We start from the raw sequence: 18,195 nt of genomic DNA on the forward strand, positions 1-18,195 counted from the left end.
GTTTGAAAACCATTGCTCTAGGCCAGAGGTTAGCAAGGCTTTTTCTGCCAAGAACAAATATTTTAGACTTTGAGGACCACGTAAAGTTAACCCTTTAAAAATATGAGAACGCTTCTTATACTATAAGGTTGCAGGCATGATACCCGCTCTGATAGAATATGGGAGGTAACCAATCAATATTTCTCTCTTACATTGATATTTCTTTCTCTCTCTCTCTCTCCCTTCATGAATGAATTAATTAATTAATCAATAATAAAATATGTCTTCTTAATTCAGGGGCAATACAAAAACAGGCCACAGGCCAGATTTGGCCCAAGGGCCATAGTTATCCAATGCCTGCTCATAGAGATGTCGGGCACAAAGATTTGAGTGCAGAGTGAAGGACAGGTTGTACTTCTGTGATCATGCCTACTTTATGTGCTGCCACTGTCCTGCCACAGAAAGGCGTTTGGGAACTTTGTTGATCTGCATGTTACTTAATGAGCCATTGTAGGATCCTGTTTAAACAAAGGCCAGAGAGAAGGGGGGAAACTGTAAGTATTGGTACATTGTGCTCTGGGACCCTTCCCAAAGCCAAAGACATGTATGTGTCGCTTTAGTCTGGTGGTGTGATTAGCGCCTGCGTTAGGGTCAGATGCTGAACGAGCAGTTCACATCCATGGCTGCTCTGGCCAGTGATGTGAGTCATTTTATGGTTCTGGGTTCTGGCAGAAGCAGAAGCAGTGTTTCCCCATTATAGACCTAGTAATCACATGCTCCCTTTTTTGGAGGTGACATGTGCCTTCTGCCCCAGGGCTGGCTAGAAGCAGGCTCAGCCAGGACCCCTAGTCCCTGCAGAGGCCAAGCCCCTCCTCCTGCCAAAGGCACTGCCGGCCTTGCGGTATTTTATGTGCACCAAGGCTCTGCTGAGCTGCTGCGATCCAGATAAAGGGCTTAGGGGAGGTTTGAGAGGATAAGCCGTGCTCCCTGCCTCATGGACCAAGACCTCTCTGGGGCGCTCTGAGGCAGTAGAGCAGAGCAGCAAAGAGCCTGGCCACTGGCTGCCTAATGAGTTCCAGGGTCTACCACTCAGCTGTGTGATCTTAGGCAAGTTGCTTAAGGTCTCTGTGCCTGAGCTTTCCCATTTGTAAAATAGAGGTATTCGTAGCAGCTTTTGTGAATTTTACATCAGTTCATGTGTGTAAAAAACTCAGAGCAGTTAAGCACATTGTAGGGTGAGCCCTTATAGTGAAGAAATCTCATAAGAGAAGATGATAAAAACTGTGATTAAGTTTCTCAAAGAATTGTCTAGACTAGGAGTTAGCAAACTACTGCTAAGGGGCAAAATCCAGGCTGAGGGCATATGCCAGGCATGCCAGCAGGCACTGGCAGTAGAGAAACTCCCTGCCCTTGAGGGAGTTGGTGGTGTGGTGGAGGCCCAGGTACACAGATGAGTCATAGCTGCAGGTAAGTACTGACAGAGGTGCGGGGGGAAGGGAGTGGTGATGTCATCCTATAGGCGGGACTGGGAGAATGAGGATGCAAAGGACATTCCAGCCTAATCAGCTGACCCCAGGATGATGACAGTAGACATCAGGGAACATGGGAGGCAGGTTTGCTTGCTCAGTGGGAAAACCAGAAGGGCCCCAGCATCCCATTATTATTGACAGTTACAGCCCATCCCCTTTCTAAGGACCCTACCACTACAGTATTGCCATAGCCCTGAGATCTGTCTCTGGTTTCCCAAGGTCCCTCAGTGCTGTTGCTCCTAAAGCAACAATTTCACCTCATACCTTTGCTTACAACTCTTCCATAGCCCTCCCTTGTCTTTAGGGCAAAGCCCAATCCCTTAGCATGACAGACAGCCCTTCCTGGGCCCGCTCCACCCGCTCCACTTCTCCTGCGTCACCCCCACCTTCCAGTAAACAACTCCAGATTTACCAGGAGCCTCTGGACAAGACCGCGTCCTATGCCTTTGCCAGGTCACCTGCTCCTCTGCCCGATTGCTCCCTTTCCATACCCGTTCACCTGAGTTCAGTTCACCTCCCAAACTCAGCCTGGGGTTCCTTTCCTCTGGGAAGCCTGCTCTAGCCCTTCTAGCTAGTGGCCCCCACCTCCTGTCTGCCCTGTCTGTCCGTGCTCAGGGATGTTCTTACACAGAAATGCTCCTCTCTGTGAATCCATGCCCATGCCAGGGTCCCGCTTAAATGGCACCCGGGCTCATGAGTATGTGAGGCAGCTGTTCGCTCCGAGGCGCCTGAAGGCACCTTGGGGTGAGGCCCTGCCGGCACCCTGGCCGTGTGTGGGTGCTGGGCTGTTTGGTTTGGCTGGAGGAAACCTGCATAACCAGGAAAACCTATCCACAGGACTTCTCTTCTTGGTACATGGAATAGAGAACAAAGCTGCACCCCAGCCTCCCCACTGGGAGACTGAAGATCTTCCTCAGGTTGAAGCCAGTTGCCAGGGACAGAAAGACCCAGATTAGACAGTAGCCATGGTGCCTCTGTGGCCCTGTCTTCACGAGTGGCACCATCACCCGTCCACCCAGGTGTTCAAACTAGAAACCTACAAATCCATCGTAAAGCCCTCCTCCCCCTCAACCCCACAGGCATGTGGTCACCAAGATCTCAGTGTTGCTGGGACCTGTGCCTATCCCCTCCTCCTGGATAGGCACAGGTCCCAGCAACGTCCCCATCCCCTCCTCCTGGACCCCCACAGCAACCTCAAACATCCTCACCACCTCTGGCCTAACTCCTGCCACACCGGTTTCCACACGAGCAGCCAGACTAATGCTTCCTCAAGCACCAATATACCCCTGCCGCCCACTGTTTAAAACCTCTGCCACTCCTCCCTCAATGAGCCCAGCTCTTCAGGGCAGGGAGGTTTCCAGACCCTTCAGACCTAGCTCCAAGCAGATCCTCCAGTCCTGGCCTTTCTTAAGTCACTTCCTTGCACTAGAGGGCCAAGTGCATTGTCTCCCACTCCCAGGCGAGGTGGCAGCAGGTGTGCCAGTTTGTGGACTTGCCGTGGACTGACACTGACTACTTGTTCTGGAATGTTCCATGTCTGCCCCAGCGCAGGCCTTGTGCACCTTGTGCGCCATCCCTCCTCAGCGTCCCCCATTGGCTGGTCTTCCACTCGCATGGGGTCCATCACCCCATGTTGTGGTTGTCAGTTTGCTTCTCTGTCTCACCTGCTCACTGGGAGCAGGGACTGTGTTGAACCCCATCTCCTAGCCTGGCATATGGCGAGTGCTCCGTAAATATTTCTGTCTCCCTCGCTCACTGGGAGCAGGGACTGTGTTGAACCCCAATGTTGAAACCCCATCCCCTAGCCTGGCATATGGCGAATGCTCTGGAAATATTTGTGGAAGGCAGGACTATAAGTTAAGAGAGAAGAATCTTGTCAAGATCTCCTTCCTGGACCATTCATTTACTATTCAACAAATAAAGAGGATGGGGAAAAGCAGGCAGAGAAGCTGAGAGGAGTCTATAGGGCCCTGGGGGCAGATAGCTGAGATTCCACACGTGGCCTGAAAAATTGCCACCTTGCCCATGGGGGTTCCTGTGCATTAAAGCATGAAGAACGAGTCTAATCATCTCAGAGTCGGCCAGATGTGCCTGGTGTTGCCATGGCAGCCCCCAGACTTGGGCAGATGTGCCTTGAGCATCTTTGGAAAACATCAGGGGACCCCAGAGCCTGTATGGCCTGGAGGGAAATAGTTCACAGTCGAAACACAGGGCATGGAACTGCTCAGTGTGGATTGAGGGTCGGGTAGGATGGTGCCACGGGGACACTGGGCATCGGAACATAACGGGGAAATGTCTTCCTGTCCTCAAGGCTCTGCCAGGCTCTCCCAGCAGCCCCTGTCTGCTCCCTAACCCCCTGCTCCCTCCCCAGGTGATCAAGCTTGCCTTCGAGGAGTTTGACTTGGAGCGGGGCTATGACACCCTGACGGTCGGGGATGGTGGGCAGGACGGGGACCAGAAAACGGTCCTCTACATGTAAGTGACGTAGGCATTCAGGCGGGAGGGCGGGAGCACGGGACCAGGGCTGAGGGTGGGGGGATGGGCTTGCCCGGTCTAGCCTTGTGCCCCAGACCACACTGCAACCAGGACACGTGCCTTATTGTGCTCCTAGTCTCAGCAACAGTCCCTCCGCCTCTCTCTACTCCAGCCAATAGAAACAGAGCACAGGGCCACTTTCTCTCTAGGGATTCACAGGAAACGTATACAGAACAAGTAGTCTTAGGGAGCAGGGAAATAGAGGTTTTGTGGCTATCTGCTTCGACACAGACTCTCCTGCCACCCAGCAGTTTTTCCTCAAGGTCAAGTGCGTCTGTGGTGGTCTGACTTCAGACAGAGACATTCAGATGCTTTGCTAACCTCCCTGCCTGCTCGTAACTATCTAGGAAGTGGGAGGTTCTAGAGAATTAGGACCATGTGGACGTACACATTCTCTGAGTCCAGAAAGGTTAGCATTGTATGGCCTGGCCAAGGAAAAGGGTGATATCAGGATGTATGGGATTCCATGACCCTGGCTCTTGGCTTCTCCTTTGCCCACCCCCAGCAGCCTGACATGAAGCAGGATAATGCTCTTGTTTGAAGCATGTGGTCCAGTTTCAGAGAAACAGACAGGCCTGACTTCATCCATCTCCCCTGCCAAAAAGAAGGGGTGATTTCACATATGCTGAGCACCTACTATGGTATGTGCTGGGATGGGAACTTTCACATCAGTTATCTCATTTAATTCCCACAGTGGCCCTATGAGAAAGGTGTTATTATCCCCATTTAGCAGGTGGGGAAACTGAGGCCCAGTGGTTGCAAAAGACAGTTGGTGGCAGAATCAGCACTTGAGTTCGAGTGTTTTGATTTCAGTGAGGGATAGCATCCCTTGCCATACCCCCTCCCAGCCAGGCTAGCTCCAAACTAGTACCATCTGGTTTAAATAATGAATGAAAGATAATTATTCAGTAATAACTGGCTTGTCCAGGGGCTGTTCTGTTCTGGGAACTTTCCATACTTTCTCATTCCTGCCTGGAGAAGATCCTATCAGGGCAGTTAAATGACTCATGATGTTACCCACTGAGTCAGTGACATGGGTAGGACGTGGGGTCTCTCAGGAGAAAGGAAATAATGTGAGCCCTGCTTATTCCACTGTGTTAATCAGGAGGAGAGAGAGAGGGAGGGAGGGAGGGAGGGAGGGAGGGAGAGAGAGAGAGAGAGAGAGAGAGAGAGAGAGAGAGAGAGAGAGAGAGAGAGAGAGAGAGGAGAGAGGTTTATTACACGGAATTGGCTCACATGATTATAAAGGCTGACAAATCTCAGGGTGAGTCGGCAGTTGTGAGCCAAGATCTGCAGGGTGAGTCGGCAAGTTGGAAACCCAAGAGAGTGATGATGTAACTGTGGTGTGAAGGCCAGCAAGCTCAAGACCCAGGAAGAACTGATGTTCCGGATCAAGTCCAAGGCAGGGAGGAATCCCCCACAAGTCCCTGCTGGGATTCGGACAGGAAGAATCTTCTCTCAGTGAAGGGAAGGTCAGCCTTCAGTTCAGTTCAGGCCTTCAGCTGAGTGGATGAGGCCCACCCACAGTGGGGAGGGCACTCTGCGCACTCCATCTCTCATTTAAATGTTAATCTCATCCAAAACCACAGACACGCCAGGAATAACATCGGGCCAGACATCGGAATACCCCAGAGCCCAGCAAATTCAGATAGCCATTTTACCTATTTAATAATAACTCCTCTTGGTGCCCACCCCACACCCCCTCACTCACCTGCCCTGAATCACTGACCTATATGGTGTATCCACTCAGTACACCCAAGAGGTCCTCCCACAACCCCATGTGCTTTTCCCTGAGAACCTTAGAACAGCAAAGCTGAAAAGACTCTTGGGGATCATACAACCCAACCCCATTATTTCACATGGAGTGGAAAGGCCCAGAGACACCCAGCGTCTTGCCCAAGGCCCCCCCACAAAGAATGGCAGAGCCAGGGCTCACACCCAGATCTTTGCACTAATCTGCTGTGAGTGAGCTCCCAGCAAGTCATGTAACAGCCCAGGGACTCACCCATCACCCCCAGATCTCTTTAGGCCAACGTCCTTCTCAGACCTTCAGGGAAACACATGCAAAATGGTCCTGGCCTTTGTAGTCCCAATCGGGTCAAACAGGAAAAGCAGAGGCCTTGGCTTCTCTCTTGCTTACTGCCATCGCAGAGTCAGAGCCAACCCTGGCCTGGCCTCAGTCTACTCGCATGAGAGCCCCCAGATCAGGGATGTCACAAGGGCTGGGCTGGTGAACCCCAGGTGGTCTGTCCCAGCTCCTCCCCCATGGCACTCATGTGCTGAGCATCTCTCTGCAGCCAAGCCAACACCCCCAACCTCAGCTTTGAGACCCAGGGTAGAGCAGACCCATTAACGAAATTGCCCCCTCCAGAGCCTCAGTTCCCATCTCTACAGTAAGAGGAAGCCAGATTTCTTCCAGAAACCCCAGCCAGTGCAGTGGATGCTTGCTCTGCCACTCTCCGGCAAGCTGACCTCAGGAAAGCCATTGCCCATGTTGTCCCTTTGCCTTCTCATCTGTACAGTGGGGATGATAACCCCTACCTCACTGAGCTAATGCGGGCATTAAATGAGATAATGGACGTGACGGTGTCACCCTTGGATAGGTGCCTGGGAAATGTGAGTTGAGTGAGAAGCTCAAACTTAAGAAAATGTGGCCCAGGGTCACGGCTGTGCTTTTAGCCTCGGTTCTCATACTGGCAGGGGAGGACACGTCCACTGAGAGGAATGGCTGGGTTCCCACCAGGGGAAGGGGTTTCTGTCTGTCTTTCCTGCAGTACAGTTCACAGGAGAAATCAGAGGTTACAGGGTGTAGACGTCCCTTAATTAGATCTGGTTCCAACCAGCCCTGCCCCCTGAGCCAGCGAGGCCACAGATGTCTCTCATAAGCCCAGGGGCCTGGGAGAGGAAGTGGAGGTTGAGATTCAGGCTCTGCCCATGGCCAAGGGGGAAAAGTGCCGAGTCCCTGGGCTCCAGTGTCAGAAACTCCATGGAGCTCAGAATTTGTCCAAGTGAGCCTGGCTCCGAGATGCTCCTGTAGGTGTCTTCAGTCGGGCAGTCCTTCAGGTGGGTTGCCGTGGTGGGGTGCACATCTCTAAATCTCTCTCTCCTGACAGCCTCACAGGTACGTCGGTCCCAGATCTCATTGTCAGCACCAACCATCAAATGTGGCTCCTCTTCCAGACGGACGGCAGTGGCAGCTCCCTGGGATTCAAGGCCTCTTATGAAGGTAACTGCTCTTGGGGAGTGAGGGACCCGCTCTGGAGTCAAAGCCTTGGGGTTTGGATTTGGAGTCAGCGAGCCCTGGGCTTGAACCTGATTCGGCTAGGCACTAGCTTCCTCTCCTTGGGCACATTGGAGTTCTTGACATCTCTGAGCCCCAGCCTCTGTCCTTGTCCAGTGGGTCTCCTGGGTTGATTTGAGGATTATCTGAAGTAAATCACTTAGAATACTGGACACACAGCACTGGGCACACACATCGGTTCCATCCCCAGCTCATACTAAACTCATATAGGCCTTTAAAGGACCCCATAAACTCTCTAACCTCGGATATTTCCTATCTTCATACTAGAGATAGGAGCTTCCCAAGCTACTACCCACTAGGGGTGTTAGAGTGATAAGGGGCTGTTCACAGTGCTAGGGACAGACACCATTGGTGGCCTGAAGAGGATACAGATGATACAGATGAGGGTGACCTTCATCTCTTGATGGAAACAGCCAGCCATTAAGGGAATGGCAGACTCTGAGCCTAAGAGATGCCACCACTATCACCCTTCCCTGCACTTGCACGCCTCCTGCTGTCTCATGACTGCTAATGCCAAAACCCACAAAAAAAAAAGGGGAGCAGAAGCCATCCCCCAGGGATTTGTGAAGGCCCTATTAGGTGTCGGGCCCCGGGCCAGCATAGGGAGCAGATGCATCAGACCCAGGCCCTATGGCAGAGACAGAGCAAAAGCAGGGGAGCTCTTGCAGTCAGGGGGTGGTGGCAGAGAGAGCCATGGAGCACGGAGAAGGGCAGTCATCTTCCGGGGCATCAGGAAATGCTTTATCAAGAAAGGGGGCCTTATATCTTTAAAATGACACGATGGCTACTAGAGAGACAGGATCCAACTGCATCCCCAACTCAGAGACCAGAGCTTTCTACAAGAAACTCTTTAGGGGGAGCAGTGCCAAAGACTCGTTCTGCTCCGTGGGCCTGACACCCCAATGCTCAAGGGTCCTTCTGTACCAGGACCTGGACTGTCTCCACCCTGGATGCCCAGCGCGTCCTAGGGCTGCCCTAACAAAGAGCCACACACCTGATAGCTTGGTTCAAAGTCAGTGTGTTCTCTCACAGCTGGAGGCTAGGTGTCAGGAGGCAGTGCTCCCTCTGCGACTCTGGGTAGCATCCTTGCCTCTTCTTAGCTTCCCTGGTGATCCTTCCCGCGGTCCTGGCATTCTTTGGCTTGTAGCTGTAGCACTTTGGTCTCTGCTTCTGTGGTCCCATTCAGCCCTGTGTGACTCTGTCCCCCTCTTAGAAGACACCAGTCAGAACGGATAAAGGGCCCACCCTACCTCCAGTATGACCTCATCTTAACTTGATTACTTCTGCGAAGAATCTACTTCCAAATAAAGTCACATGCACAGTCACCAGGGGTTAGGATCCAACATATCTTTTGGGGGGAGACAATTCAACCCATAATAGGAGGTCAGCCCATATTTCCTGCACTAGCACTGTCATACCTCAGTGCCCACTGGGGTGAGTACAGTGACTGCACTGTTCTAAGATCAGGAAGCATATGTCTGGATGAGACAGAGCAGCAGGCAGAGAACATCTATTGGGGGACAAGTGCTGAGTTTAAATTCTGGTTCTCTGGCTTTCTAGCTCCAGGTTAGGTCAGGAAGCCCCTGTGGGATTCTGTTTCTTCATCTGTGAAGTGCAGATAATAATACAATCTAGGTCCCAGGGCTACTGTGAAGATTGCGCTTAGATAAAGAATGTGAAAGTAAGAAGTGTCGCACATTGCAATGCAGTAAGTATGTAACTGATGAGTGCATATGTAGGTAGTTAAGAATGGGTTCTTCTGGTGCCCGGAGTTACACTCAGACAGCTGTGGGGCGGTGGAAAGAGCATCAGGCAAGAAATCAGGAGACACTGATTCAGGTCCAAGCTCTGTCACTCGCTGCTTTGAAAATGGGAATGAACTCTGGCATGCAGCTTCTAAAGTTCCCCCCGCTTTCTGAACTTCTGTGGATGTTCCGCAGTGAATGTTTCCAAAGGCGGAGGAATGATCCTGTCATCACATGCCCTTACTCTGTCCATATTTTATCAATGGCTCAGATTAGACATAAATAGCATGAGTTTGAAAGACAGACCAGTACACCAGTCTGCATGCAGAAAGATCTCGATGGGACAGACTGTGGGCTACATTACCATGCCCAGATGAAGCAGGGATAACTATCAAGCAGGTTTTAAGGTTCAAAAAATTAGCTACTAGAATTGATCCCAGGGAGTTAGTGTGCTTTCTTCTGTCCTGATCTGATCTGGCATCAGAGAATTGAACTTAGATGCAGGGACCGCAGCTTGGGATGGACACGGAGAGGACATCAGGCAAGCCCAGTGAGAAAGGTGAACAACCACCCGAGTGTTTATCGGGGAGTAAAGTAAGCTCAAGGGGGACCTGAGAGCTGGGTCCAAATATCTGAAGGATTGTTTCGTGGGAAAGGAGAATTAGACCTGTTTGGTGTGATTGCATTGGAATAGAAAGGGACTTGGTGAGAGCCCATTATGTGCCAGAGGCTTCATGTTCATTATCTTGGGGTTTGCAGTGCCATGTAAAGACTTGGGTGCCCTCAGGGACCACTATAGTGGGATAATAAATAGCAACCTCACAGCATGTTAAAGTGAAAGGAAGTCACAGAAAGCTCCTTGCATGGTGCCAGGCACTGAGGCAACTTCCCCTGGAGGCTACTGAAGTTTCTCTCCTCCCAAACCTTCTATGATTGCCCTGCTCTCCACCGGGTGTCCTCCTCTGCCCGGGGACACATGGCTTCTTGCCGTCCCGCAGATGGGCTGTGCTTGCTTTGATAGGCCCTAGTTCTAGGGCCCCGCCTCACACCTGCACTCCCCACCTGGGCCCCTGCTCCCCAGACTGGCTGAGAAATGAGATGGTTCACTATGGCCACAGTGTATGGTGTGGAGGCAGAAGTGGCAGAAGGCCAATCCTGGCCACAGAGAGCTTGAGGCTTCATAAAGGGTTTGCACCTTGTCCAGTGGGAAGAACCAATGAATTACCAAATGTCGGGATGGGCCTGCCTTTCCCTTCTTATTCCCCTGCCACTGACAGTTCATTGGAGGGGTGAAGCCCATCGGTCTCACACCTTCATGATGAAGAGTAAAAAGGTGGGTGATTGAGTTCCCTGGCATCTGCTGTGACTGTGCCCCCCAAGCTGCTCTCAGGGCTTCTCCCACCTGTGGCCACTGCTTCTCCACTGCTCTGGCTGCTCCCTTGGAACACTGGCATGGTTCCTCACTGTCTTTCAGTGTCTGACCTTAGCTTCCATCCTCGCTTTGTAGAACCTTCCACAGTTGATCACATCCACTCTCATGGCTCCAGCCGCAACCTAAACACCAGTGACTTCCAAAGCTATTTCCACTTGCATTTTAGTCCACTGGTGACACATTTTATATAGCTTCTCCTTCAGACATCTCAAACCTAACCCATCTGCTCATAATGAAATGCCATAGCCTGGGTGGCGTAAACAGAAATTTATTTCCTCACAATTCTAGGCTAGTAGTCCAAGAGCGAGGTTCTGGCTGATTGAGTGTTTGGTCCAGGCTCTCTTTCTGGCTTGCAGATGGCTGCCTTTCATGTGGCCTTTCCTCTGCATGCACATGAATTGACAGAGAGCAAGCCCTCTGTGTCTCTTCTCATAAAGACGCTAACCCTGTGGGATCAGGGCTCCACCCATATGGCCTCATTTAACCTTTATTCCTTCGAGGCCCCATCTCCAAATACAGCCACATGGGGGGCTAAGCCTTCAACATAGTCATTGGATGGGGGCTAAGGACACAAACATTCAATCCTTAACACCATCCAAAATGAAGCTCTTCATCTCCCCCTCCCCACTGCCCCTGCCCCTGCGTCCCCATCTTAAGAAACAGAGTCACCATTCATGCTATCACTCTTTCTCCTTTCACCACCTCCTCCCTTTCCCACCACTAACCCCGTCCTGGATTCTGACAGCTCTCCCTCTGCAGCACCCAGCTCCTTGTCTTCACTGCTGCTGGGCCTTCATCCCCCTCTCACTTGACTCAAGCCCCCACCTCACCCCCATCTGCCACATGCAGCACAGCCATCGCCCAGAATCCAAACCTGGCAGTTTCCTCCTCCTCAAAACAACTTTCAGGACAACTCTGCATTGCTTCTGGGGAAGGTACAATCATCCGCTTGGCATCCTAGGCTCTCCATGATGGTCATTCCAAGCGGAATTCTGGTTTTTATGAATCCGTTCTAAGCAGAATTACAGTTTATTCATCTCTAAGGTCCATAGGGCCTATCCCAGGGCCCGACACATAGGTGTGCTCAGTGAAGCTCGCAGAATTAAATTGTAATGACATTTTGCATGGGCTCAATTGGGCACCCTTCCTCAGCATCCTTTCAATCCCCTATCCCCTACTTCACCAGCTTCCGGAACTCGTGTGCCGAGAGCCCACACCTTCTCCTATCCCCTGGGCTTTAGGGTCAGACAAACCCAACCTGTAATTGAGTTCTGCTACAGGCTCTGGGTGTGATCTTCAGCCAGTCTCATCTCTGAGCCTGAGTTTCCTCATGAGTGAAAGGGGCTGCTAAACATTTATCTCACAAGGCAGGGTGTTACAGGTACTCAGCGTAGTGAAGTGCCCGGTGGAGGGCCTGGCATTTAGCCAACACTCAATTAAAAACCTGGTCCCCTCCCCTGCATCTCCTCTCCCAAGCTGCACCCATGGCCTGAAGCCTCAAAATGACCTTCACCCCCCTCTTGGCCCTCTTTTAATCCCAGCTTCTGGTGAATTCCCTATAGCACAACTTGGCTCAGGGCTGGGAGGGTAGCAGGCATGCAGATGTTCTGCAGGTGGCATGGAGCCCCTGAGAGCAGAGACTTCCTCCAGGCACACCTGGCCCCATCTTCATCAACACCCCCTCTGTCCTAGTTCACGTAGAGAGAAGCTTCCTTGGGGGCAAACAGGTAATACTGGAGTAGCACCCCTTTCTGCCCCTTGATGAAAGTGTGATTCCCCAATGGGGAAATTGGGAGATTTATTTCCTGAAAATTCTTCCAGCTCTGCGTGCCACACTCCCAGGGTGAGGTGGGGGAAGGGATTTAGGCTCCATCCATATCTGAGGAGTCTGAGCAGGAAGCTCAGTCCTCGTGCATAGGGACAGCCAGCTGTAGGAAATGCATTCACAGTGGCAACTGCTTTGCTTCCGAGTAGAACAAGAAATATTTAAGGAACAGGCAATTAGCATTTACCAGAAACAAAAAATTACGTACAACTTGCTAACAAGTTTTAGCATCAATCTGGGAGTCTCCTGGCTTCCTGACTTAGAGTCTGGGATCTGCAGCCTGGAGCTAAACCTGGGAGCCTGGTCTAGCACTGGAAGAGGGGGTTGGGGGGAGCCTGACCCTGGAGACTGGGAGGAGTGAAGGAGTAGAGGTTATGCAGAAAGGTGGCCCCGCGGTCTTGGGCACTCATGTTGGAAATGAGGTCCCTGGGTACTCAATACTGTCTAAGCCCCTATCATGTGTCACAGATGCTGTTCAGGACATCTGGGCCACAAGGACAACAAGATAGTCTGTGTGTGCACCCAAGTCATAGCCTGTCTTCATTAGAGATGAGGCAGTGCTAAAAAATGGGAAACATCAAGGAGGGGCAGTAATCTTGCTTCAGGGCATCAAGGAGGGCTTCCTGGAGGAGCTGGTGTCTGAGACTGAGAACTGCTGGAAGGATGAAAAGGAGCTGGTCAGCATCCCTGAGAAAGAGGAAAGCTTGGCTTGGAGAACTGGCATATGCATAGGGTTGGAGCTAAGACTTGGGCAGAAATAAAGATTTAGAGTAAGTAGGGAGACAATGGCTGAGACTAGCCCTCTCTCCGCCAGCAGTGCCTCCATCCCCTCTGCTGGTGGGCACTGCTAAAGGACGCTGCTGGAGCTGGGCTGGATAGGAGGCAAGGGCAGCAGACCAGCACCATCAACTCCAGACACTGCCTTTCCTCCTATCAGAATAGCATGCCTGTAACCATTCTCAGCCCAAATCTGCCACTTTCAGGACACCCCTGCTTCTAGTTTCATCCCCAGAAGCACAGAAGTCCAAACTTTCTTACTTCTTTCAAGAATGGCACCAGCCATGTTCCGAAGACACTCACTGAGTTTCCATGATACCCTTAAGGCTTCCTCAGGCACCGGGATCTAGAGTTTACCTAGATCCAGGCAGCGGCTACCTCCTCTCAGGAAAGCCCTTCTGTCCTAGCCCTTGGGGGTAGAGTGACAAACAGCCAGAGGGTCCTGCAGCATTAAAATTTGACAGGGAATGATTTGTCCCTGAGATCTACTCACCAAATACCGGGCTTTTGCAAATGGCAAGCTCCAATTTGGGGCAAATGCAGACAGCTTCGAGGCCACCTAGATATCCTACTTGTCCATATTCACATCACCTCTTCTCTTAACCTGCTTCAGCCTGTCACATGCCCAGGCAGCGCCGTGAAGGAAGATGAGGAAGGAAGCATGTCTGCCACTTCAGCCACCCACACTTCCGTCCTATTTGTGAAAGTCATGTGCAGAGAAAGGTGCACAAATACCCCACAGTACACACAAGGTGCTTTGTGTCTCCTGCCTCCTTGCGCCCTTCCCATCAGAAGGAGACGTGGAGTGGGATGTGGGTTCTAAGTCTATCCATGAGATCCAGGTATGCCCAGAGGTCATCTTAATGCACCAAATATACCCAGTCACTCACCAGGGGTTTGTGCTGGCTAAACGATGAATCGGTGAGGCACTTAGTATGCGCAAGACTGTGCTTGGGTGTAGACACGCATCCCTCCTGCACTCTAGAGAGCATCATCAAACCCCCAGCCTTGAAGAACTGACCGCGTACAAAATAAAGCATAAACAAACTTTCAGCCCTTAGACCAGGCTCTTGTGGTCTCAGTCATGGCCTCGGCCCTCTTCATCACTTCCTGCCACATTGAAGTTATAACTCTTCTCCAACACGACGCTCCCTTCCTCTGAGTCTCCTTTCCTGCTTCTCTCCATCCTCCCCTGTCATCCCTCAAACTCTTACGGAATGTCTCCTCTGTGCCTTGCACTCTACTAGAAGCTGGAGGGAGATATTTCAAAAACCCTCTCTCCATCCTCAAGAAACTTCATTTCACAGGGAGAATCATAAGCCAAAGCCGCAGCTGTAACAGGAGGTCTTCCCAGGGGCTGGGAGTGGGAGAGAGCGCCTGTCTCGGCCCGGACATCCTAGGCAAGATCTCAGCCTGAACAGCACGGGGGCTGACATGAATGATGGCGCTTTGTCTGGCAGACAAGCAGGGGTGTTCATTCGGGAGCAGAGGGACAGCAGGTGCCAAGTTAGAGCCACAGGGGAGCCAGCTGGGCTCTGCCAACAACAAGCCAAGCCTGACAGTGAGGTAACACCTACTGGTTCCTGGGTATGTACCATGGGCCAGACATTTTGACAATTGTCTTACGTGCACTAGCTCATTAAATCCTCAGGACAGCCTGTAAGGTGGGAGTTATTATCACCACTTCCATTTTCCAGATGACAAAACTGGGACTCGAAGAGAGTGAGAAATGGGTTCCGGGTCTACTCCTTAGTGCAGGGGCAGGAGTCAGGCCCAGCACTTACTGCCATCAGAGCCCTCGCTCGTCACCGGCGCTCTATCCTGCCTTGCCACAGGTTGTTCAGTTTTGTGGTGTACAAAGCTCAAGGTCAGTGATGGCCAAAGATGAAGCTTCGGTGGAAGGCCTCGGTGAAGGCCCTGCCCTGCCGAGGAGATAAGGTTTTAGGAAGCTCGGAGAGAATCAATGAGCAGGACATGGTGATAAATGGATTTCTATTTCTGAGCTATCTCACGCTGCTTATAGTTCAGAATAGAGGGAAGAAGCAGGAGACCCACTCTTGCCCCATGCCACCATCCAGGTGAGAAATTGGGAGGGGAGACTAAGGAGTGGGAGAAGGGCCTAGAGCTGAGGGGCCTGATGTGTGAAGGAGGAGGAGCCACGTGAGGTGTTACTGAGGACTGGATGAGAGCGGAGGTGAGATCCAGGCTGATTCCATGTCCGACTTGGTCCACCTCCAGCTGCCTCCTCCAGCCCCAAGGCCTGCACTGCCCTCTGCTCTCCCAGAGGCTCTGCGGTCAGAGGCACACCTCCCCTGCCCTCATCATTTATGCTGTAATTACCCCATACCCACCTGACAGGGATTCTCCAATGGCAGGGCCATGGGTCAGACTGCTCTGTGTCTTTAGTGCTGGCCGTGGCATTTGGCAGTTTCCATGCAATAAATATTAGCTGGACTCTCACACTGAACATAATATTCTGTGTTCCAGGCACTATGTTAGTGCTGGGTGCAGAGTAAGCAACAAGACATGACCAATGCCCACCTCCATAGGGCGCACCTTGGGTGGGAACAAGAAACAAGGTCAGCCTGGCAGCTGGAGGCGGATAAAGGGGCTGAATGCATGAATCAAGAAAAGAGGCAGTTAAGCTCCATGGGGGTGGAGATTTTTGTCCCTTTTCCCCACTTCTGTACTCCCGACATCTAGAACAGTAACTGATAAAATAAGCAGGTGAATACTTAGGAAGGACAGTCAGTGCTATGAAGGAAGAGAATGGGGTGCAAAGAGAGGAAATGAAATGGGGAGCATCCAGGCTGCTTTGTCCAGGGGGCATCTTTGAGGAGGCAGCCTCTTACACTGCAGTCTACAGCGTGAGGCGTGGGAATAGGAAAATTCCAGTTGAGGACGCCAGGCCCAGGCTGAGAGAACAGTGAATAAACGATGAAATAAATGAAGTCGCATCCATTTGTAAAGGCACCAAATCACAGCCCCAAGCTTGGACGCCCCTCCTCCCTGCGAGCAGCGCTGCCCTTCCCTGGAGCACATCAAATGGAGAATTTATGGCGACACATGACGCACTTCCCACTGAACAGACATTGTCATAAAATAGGACTGCAATTTGGTATTAGAAATTGAAAAACCTGGGAGAAGACCAAGGTTGATCACAGATGATAGGAACAGCACCGCTGAGAACAGGGAAAGCAAATAAGCTGAGCGAAGGGCCAGCGTGATGGAATTCGGAGGCGTCTGTGAAACGCTCATCTCGTGTCCCCAGCTTGCTTTTGGTAGGCAAAGGGAGAAAGGGAGAGAGATAAACATAGAATGGAATTACATTAGGCCAGACAGCAGGGAATTGCATGCATGATTTTCTCCAAGTCAGAATTTAGTTTATCCATTTGCACTTCTGGGCCCTGACATTGGACTTGGTTAACACCTGACCAGAAAGGTCAAGGTCAAGCACCTTTCAGGCAGAGCAGTAGAGCACAGGGAACCATCTACAGAAAGACATGGGGTCTTGGTCCCTGTGTTCCCAGGAGGGGTTGATGCCTGTCTTGAAAGGAATGCCCAGATCAAGATGGGATGTCAGAGAGACCGAAGCTAGGCACCAGCCCCCTCTGCCTTCCTGGGAGGAGCTCCCAAGCTGCTCTGTTCTTCCTTTCCCCTCCACCGAATCCTGGTTCTGTGGTCTTTACATTCCCCTCTCCAGTGCCTTGCTCTCTTGGCCAAAAGCCCCCTTAAACCTGACTTCCCCTGAGGCCATCATTACCCTATGGCCCTCTGCAGTGCAAGCAACTCATGTCCCCTGGCCATGAATGTCTGTTAGAGAGCTGGGCTCGTGTGCTCACTCTCCTATCTATTCCATCTGTGTAAACCCTTCTCCTTTTGACCTTACATTGTCTCCTTCCACCTGTGCCACTTTCTTCATCAACATCTCCAGTTTCTTCCTCTCTATTCCCGTTATCACCTTGCCTCTTCAGTTTTTTTGATCTTCTCACTTCCTCTCTGTGCACTCCAGCCAGACCTTGATCTCCAGCACCTCTGAAATCTTAACTCCACCCATCTGCTCTGGCATCCTTTGTCTCTTCAGCTTCTCCACTCATTGCCCTCCCGACCCCCAACCCCCTACGCCCCCCCACCCCTGCTCCTGTTCATCATCCTTCCCTTGGCTTCTCGATTATCACCCCCACCTCCTCACTTATTTTCTCATTTAGCCCAAAGCCCTTGAGTAACCCCTCAGCCATTCTTTTAACAATACCCCAACCCCCTACCCCATTGTCCTTCCATTTCTCCAAACCCAACCCGCCCCTCAATCAGTCTTGCTGCGCTTCCTCCATTTCTGAGGGATCCACATCATTGAGGGCTTCTGGGACAACTCACACAGTCCTGCTCTTGGTGTCCCTATAAATGAGGCATCTCCATCTCCTCGGGCTCCAGAGGTGCTTTGGCAGTCCATCCAGCCATGATTTCTTCTCCAGAGTGATTGTTTCAGACATTCTTGTCAACATCAAACCTTCCTCCCCAGGACTGGTTGCTCACTTTCAGCAAAGACCACGACCTCCTGCTTTACTTACTGTAGAAAACAGAGCCTGTGTCATCATCATAGAATCTCCTTCAGCCTTCTGGGATCCTACCTCAACACTTGTTGCAATCACCTCTTCCCTCGTTCCCCCGAGAGTCCCCAGGTCTCTCAGGCCCTCCCCCAGTAAGTGGCTCCAGGCAGGGCAGTGGAGCACAGGGAGCCTGTTTCTCCTGCCTTCTCTAGAGTCTCATGCCCTGATTCCTTCATATCTTCAGCTAACTATGTGATATCTCTCATCCTCTCTATCTGCCTCTATATTTTATGTGTCTATCTTTATCTCTGTTTCTATCTACAATATCTTCTCCTTCCCTAGCATTTAAACGTGGTTATATTTCTCCCATCTTAAAAATATTTTAAACTGCCCCCTTAAGTCCATACTCCTCCTGTGTTACCACCTAACTTCTCTCCATTCTGTCACTTTCAGGAAATGCCATTTTTAAGTGGCATCCACTCTTCCTATAGCATCTTCCTCTTCTCCCATTGGGTGTTGGTCCCA

The 18,195-nt window shown here is 51.4% G+C and overlaps 1 protein-coding gene across 3 annotated transcripts in view; it reads left to right on the top strand.

Moving 5' to 3' along the window:
• Positions 1-18,195, top strand: part of CSMD2 (CUB and Sushi multiple domains 2) — a 540,305-nt gene that overhangs the window by 303,132 nt on the left and 218,978 nt on the right. The window contains exons 11-12 of one of the 3 annotated variants that reach the window (XM_036446754.2): positions 3,880-3,983; positions 7,157-7,269. The exons of the other annotated variants lie outside the window; for them this stretch is intronic. Of the exons in view, the coding sequence (XP_036302647.1) occupies positions 3,880-3,983; positions 7,157-7,269 (217 nt within the window). The remainder of the gene's footprint in view (positions 1-3,879; positions 3,984-7,156; positions 7,270-18,195) is intronic. 3 annotated transcript variants of the gene reach the window in all.

The sequence above is a fragment of the Pipistrellus kuhlii genome, unplaced genomic scaffold (assembly GCF_014108245.1).
Source record: "Pipistrellus kuhlii isolate mPipKuh1 unplaced genomic scaffold, mPipKuh1.p scaffold_m20_p_2, whole genome shotgun sequence".
Taxonomy (NCBI): Eukaryota; Metazoa; Chordata; class Mammalia; order Chiroptera; family Vespertilionidae; genus Pipistrellus; species Pipistrellus kuhlii.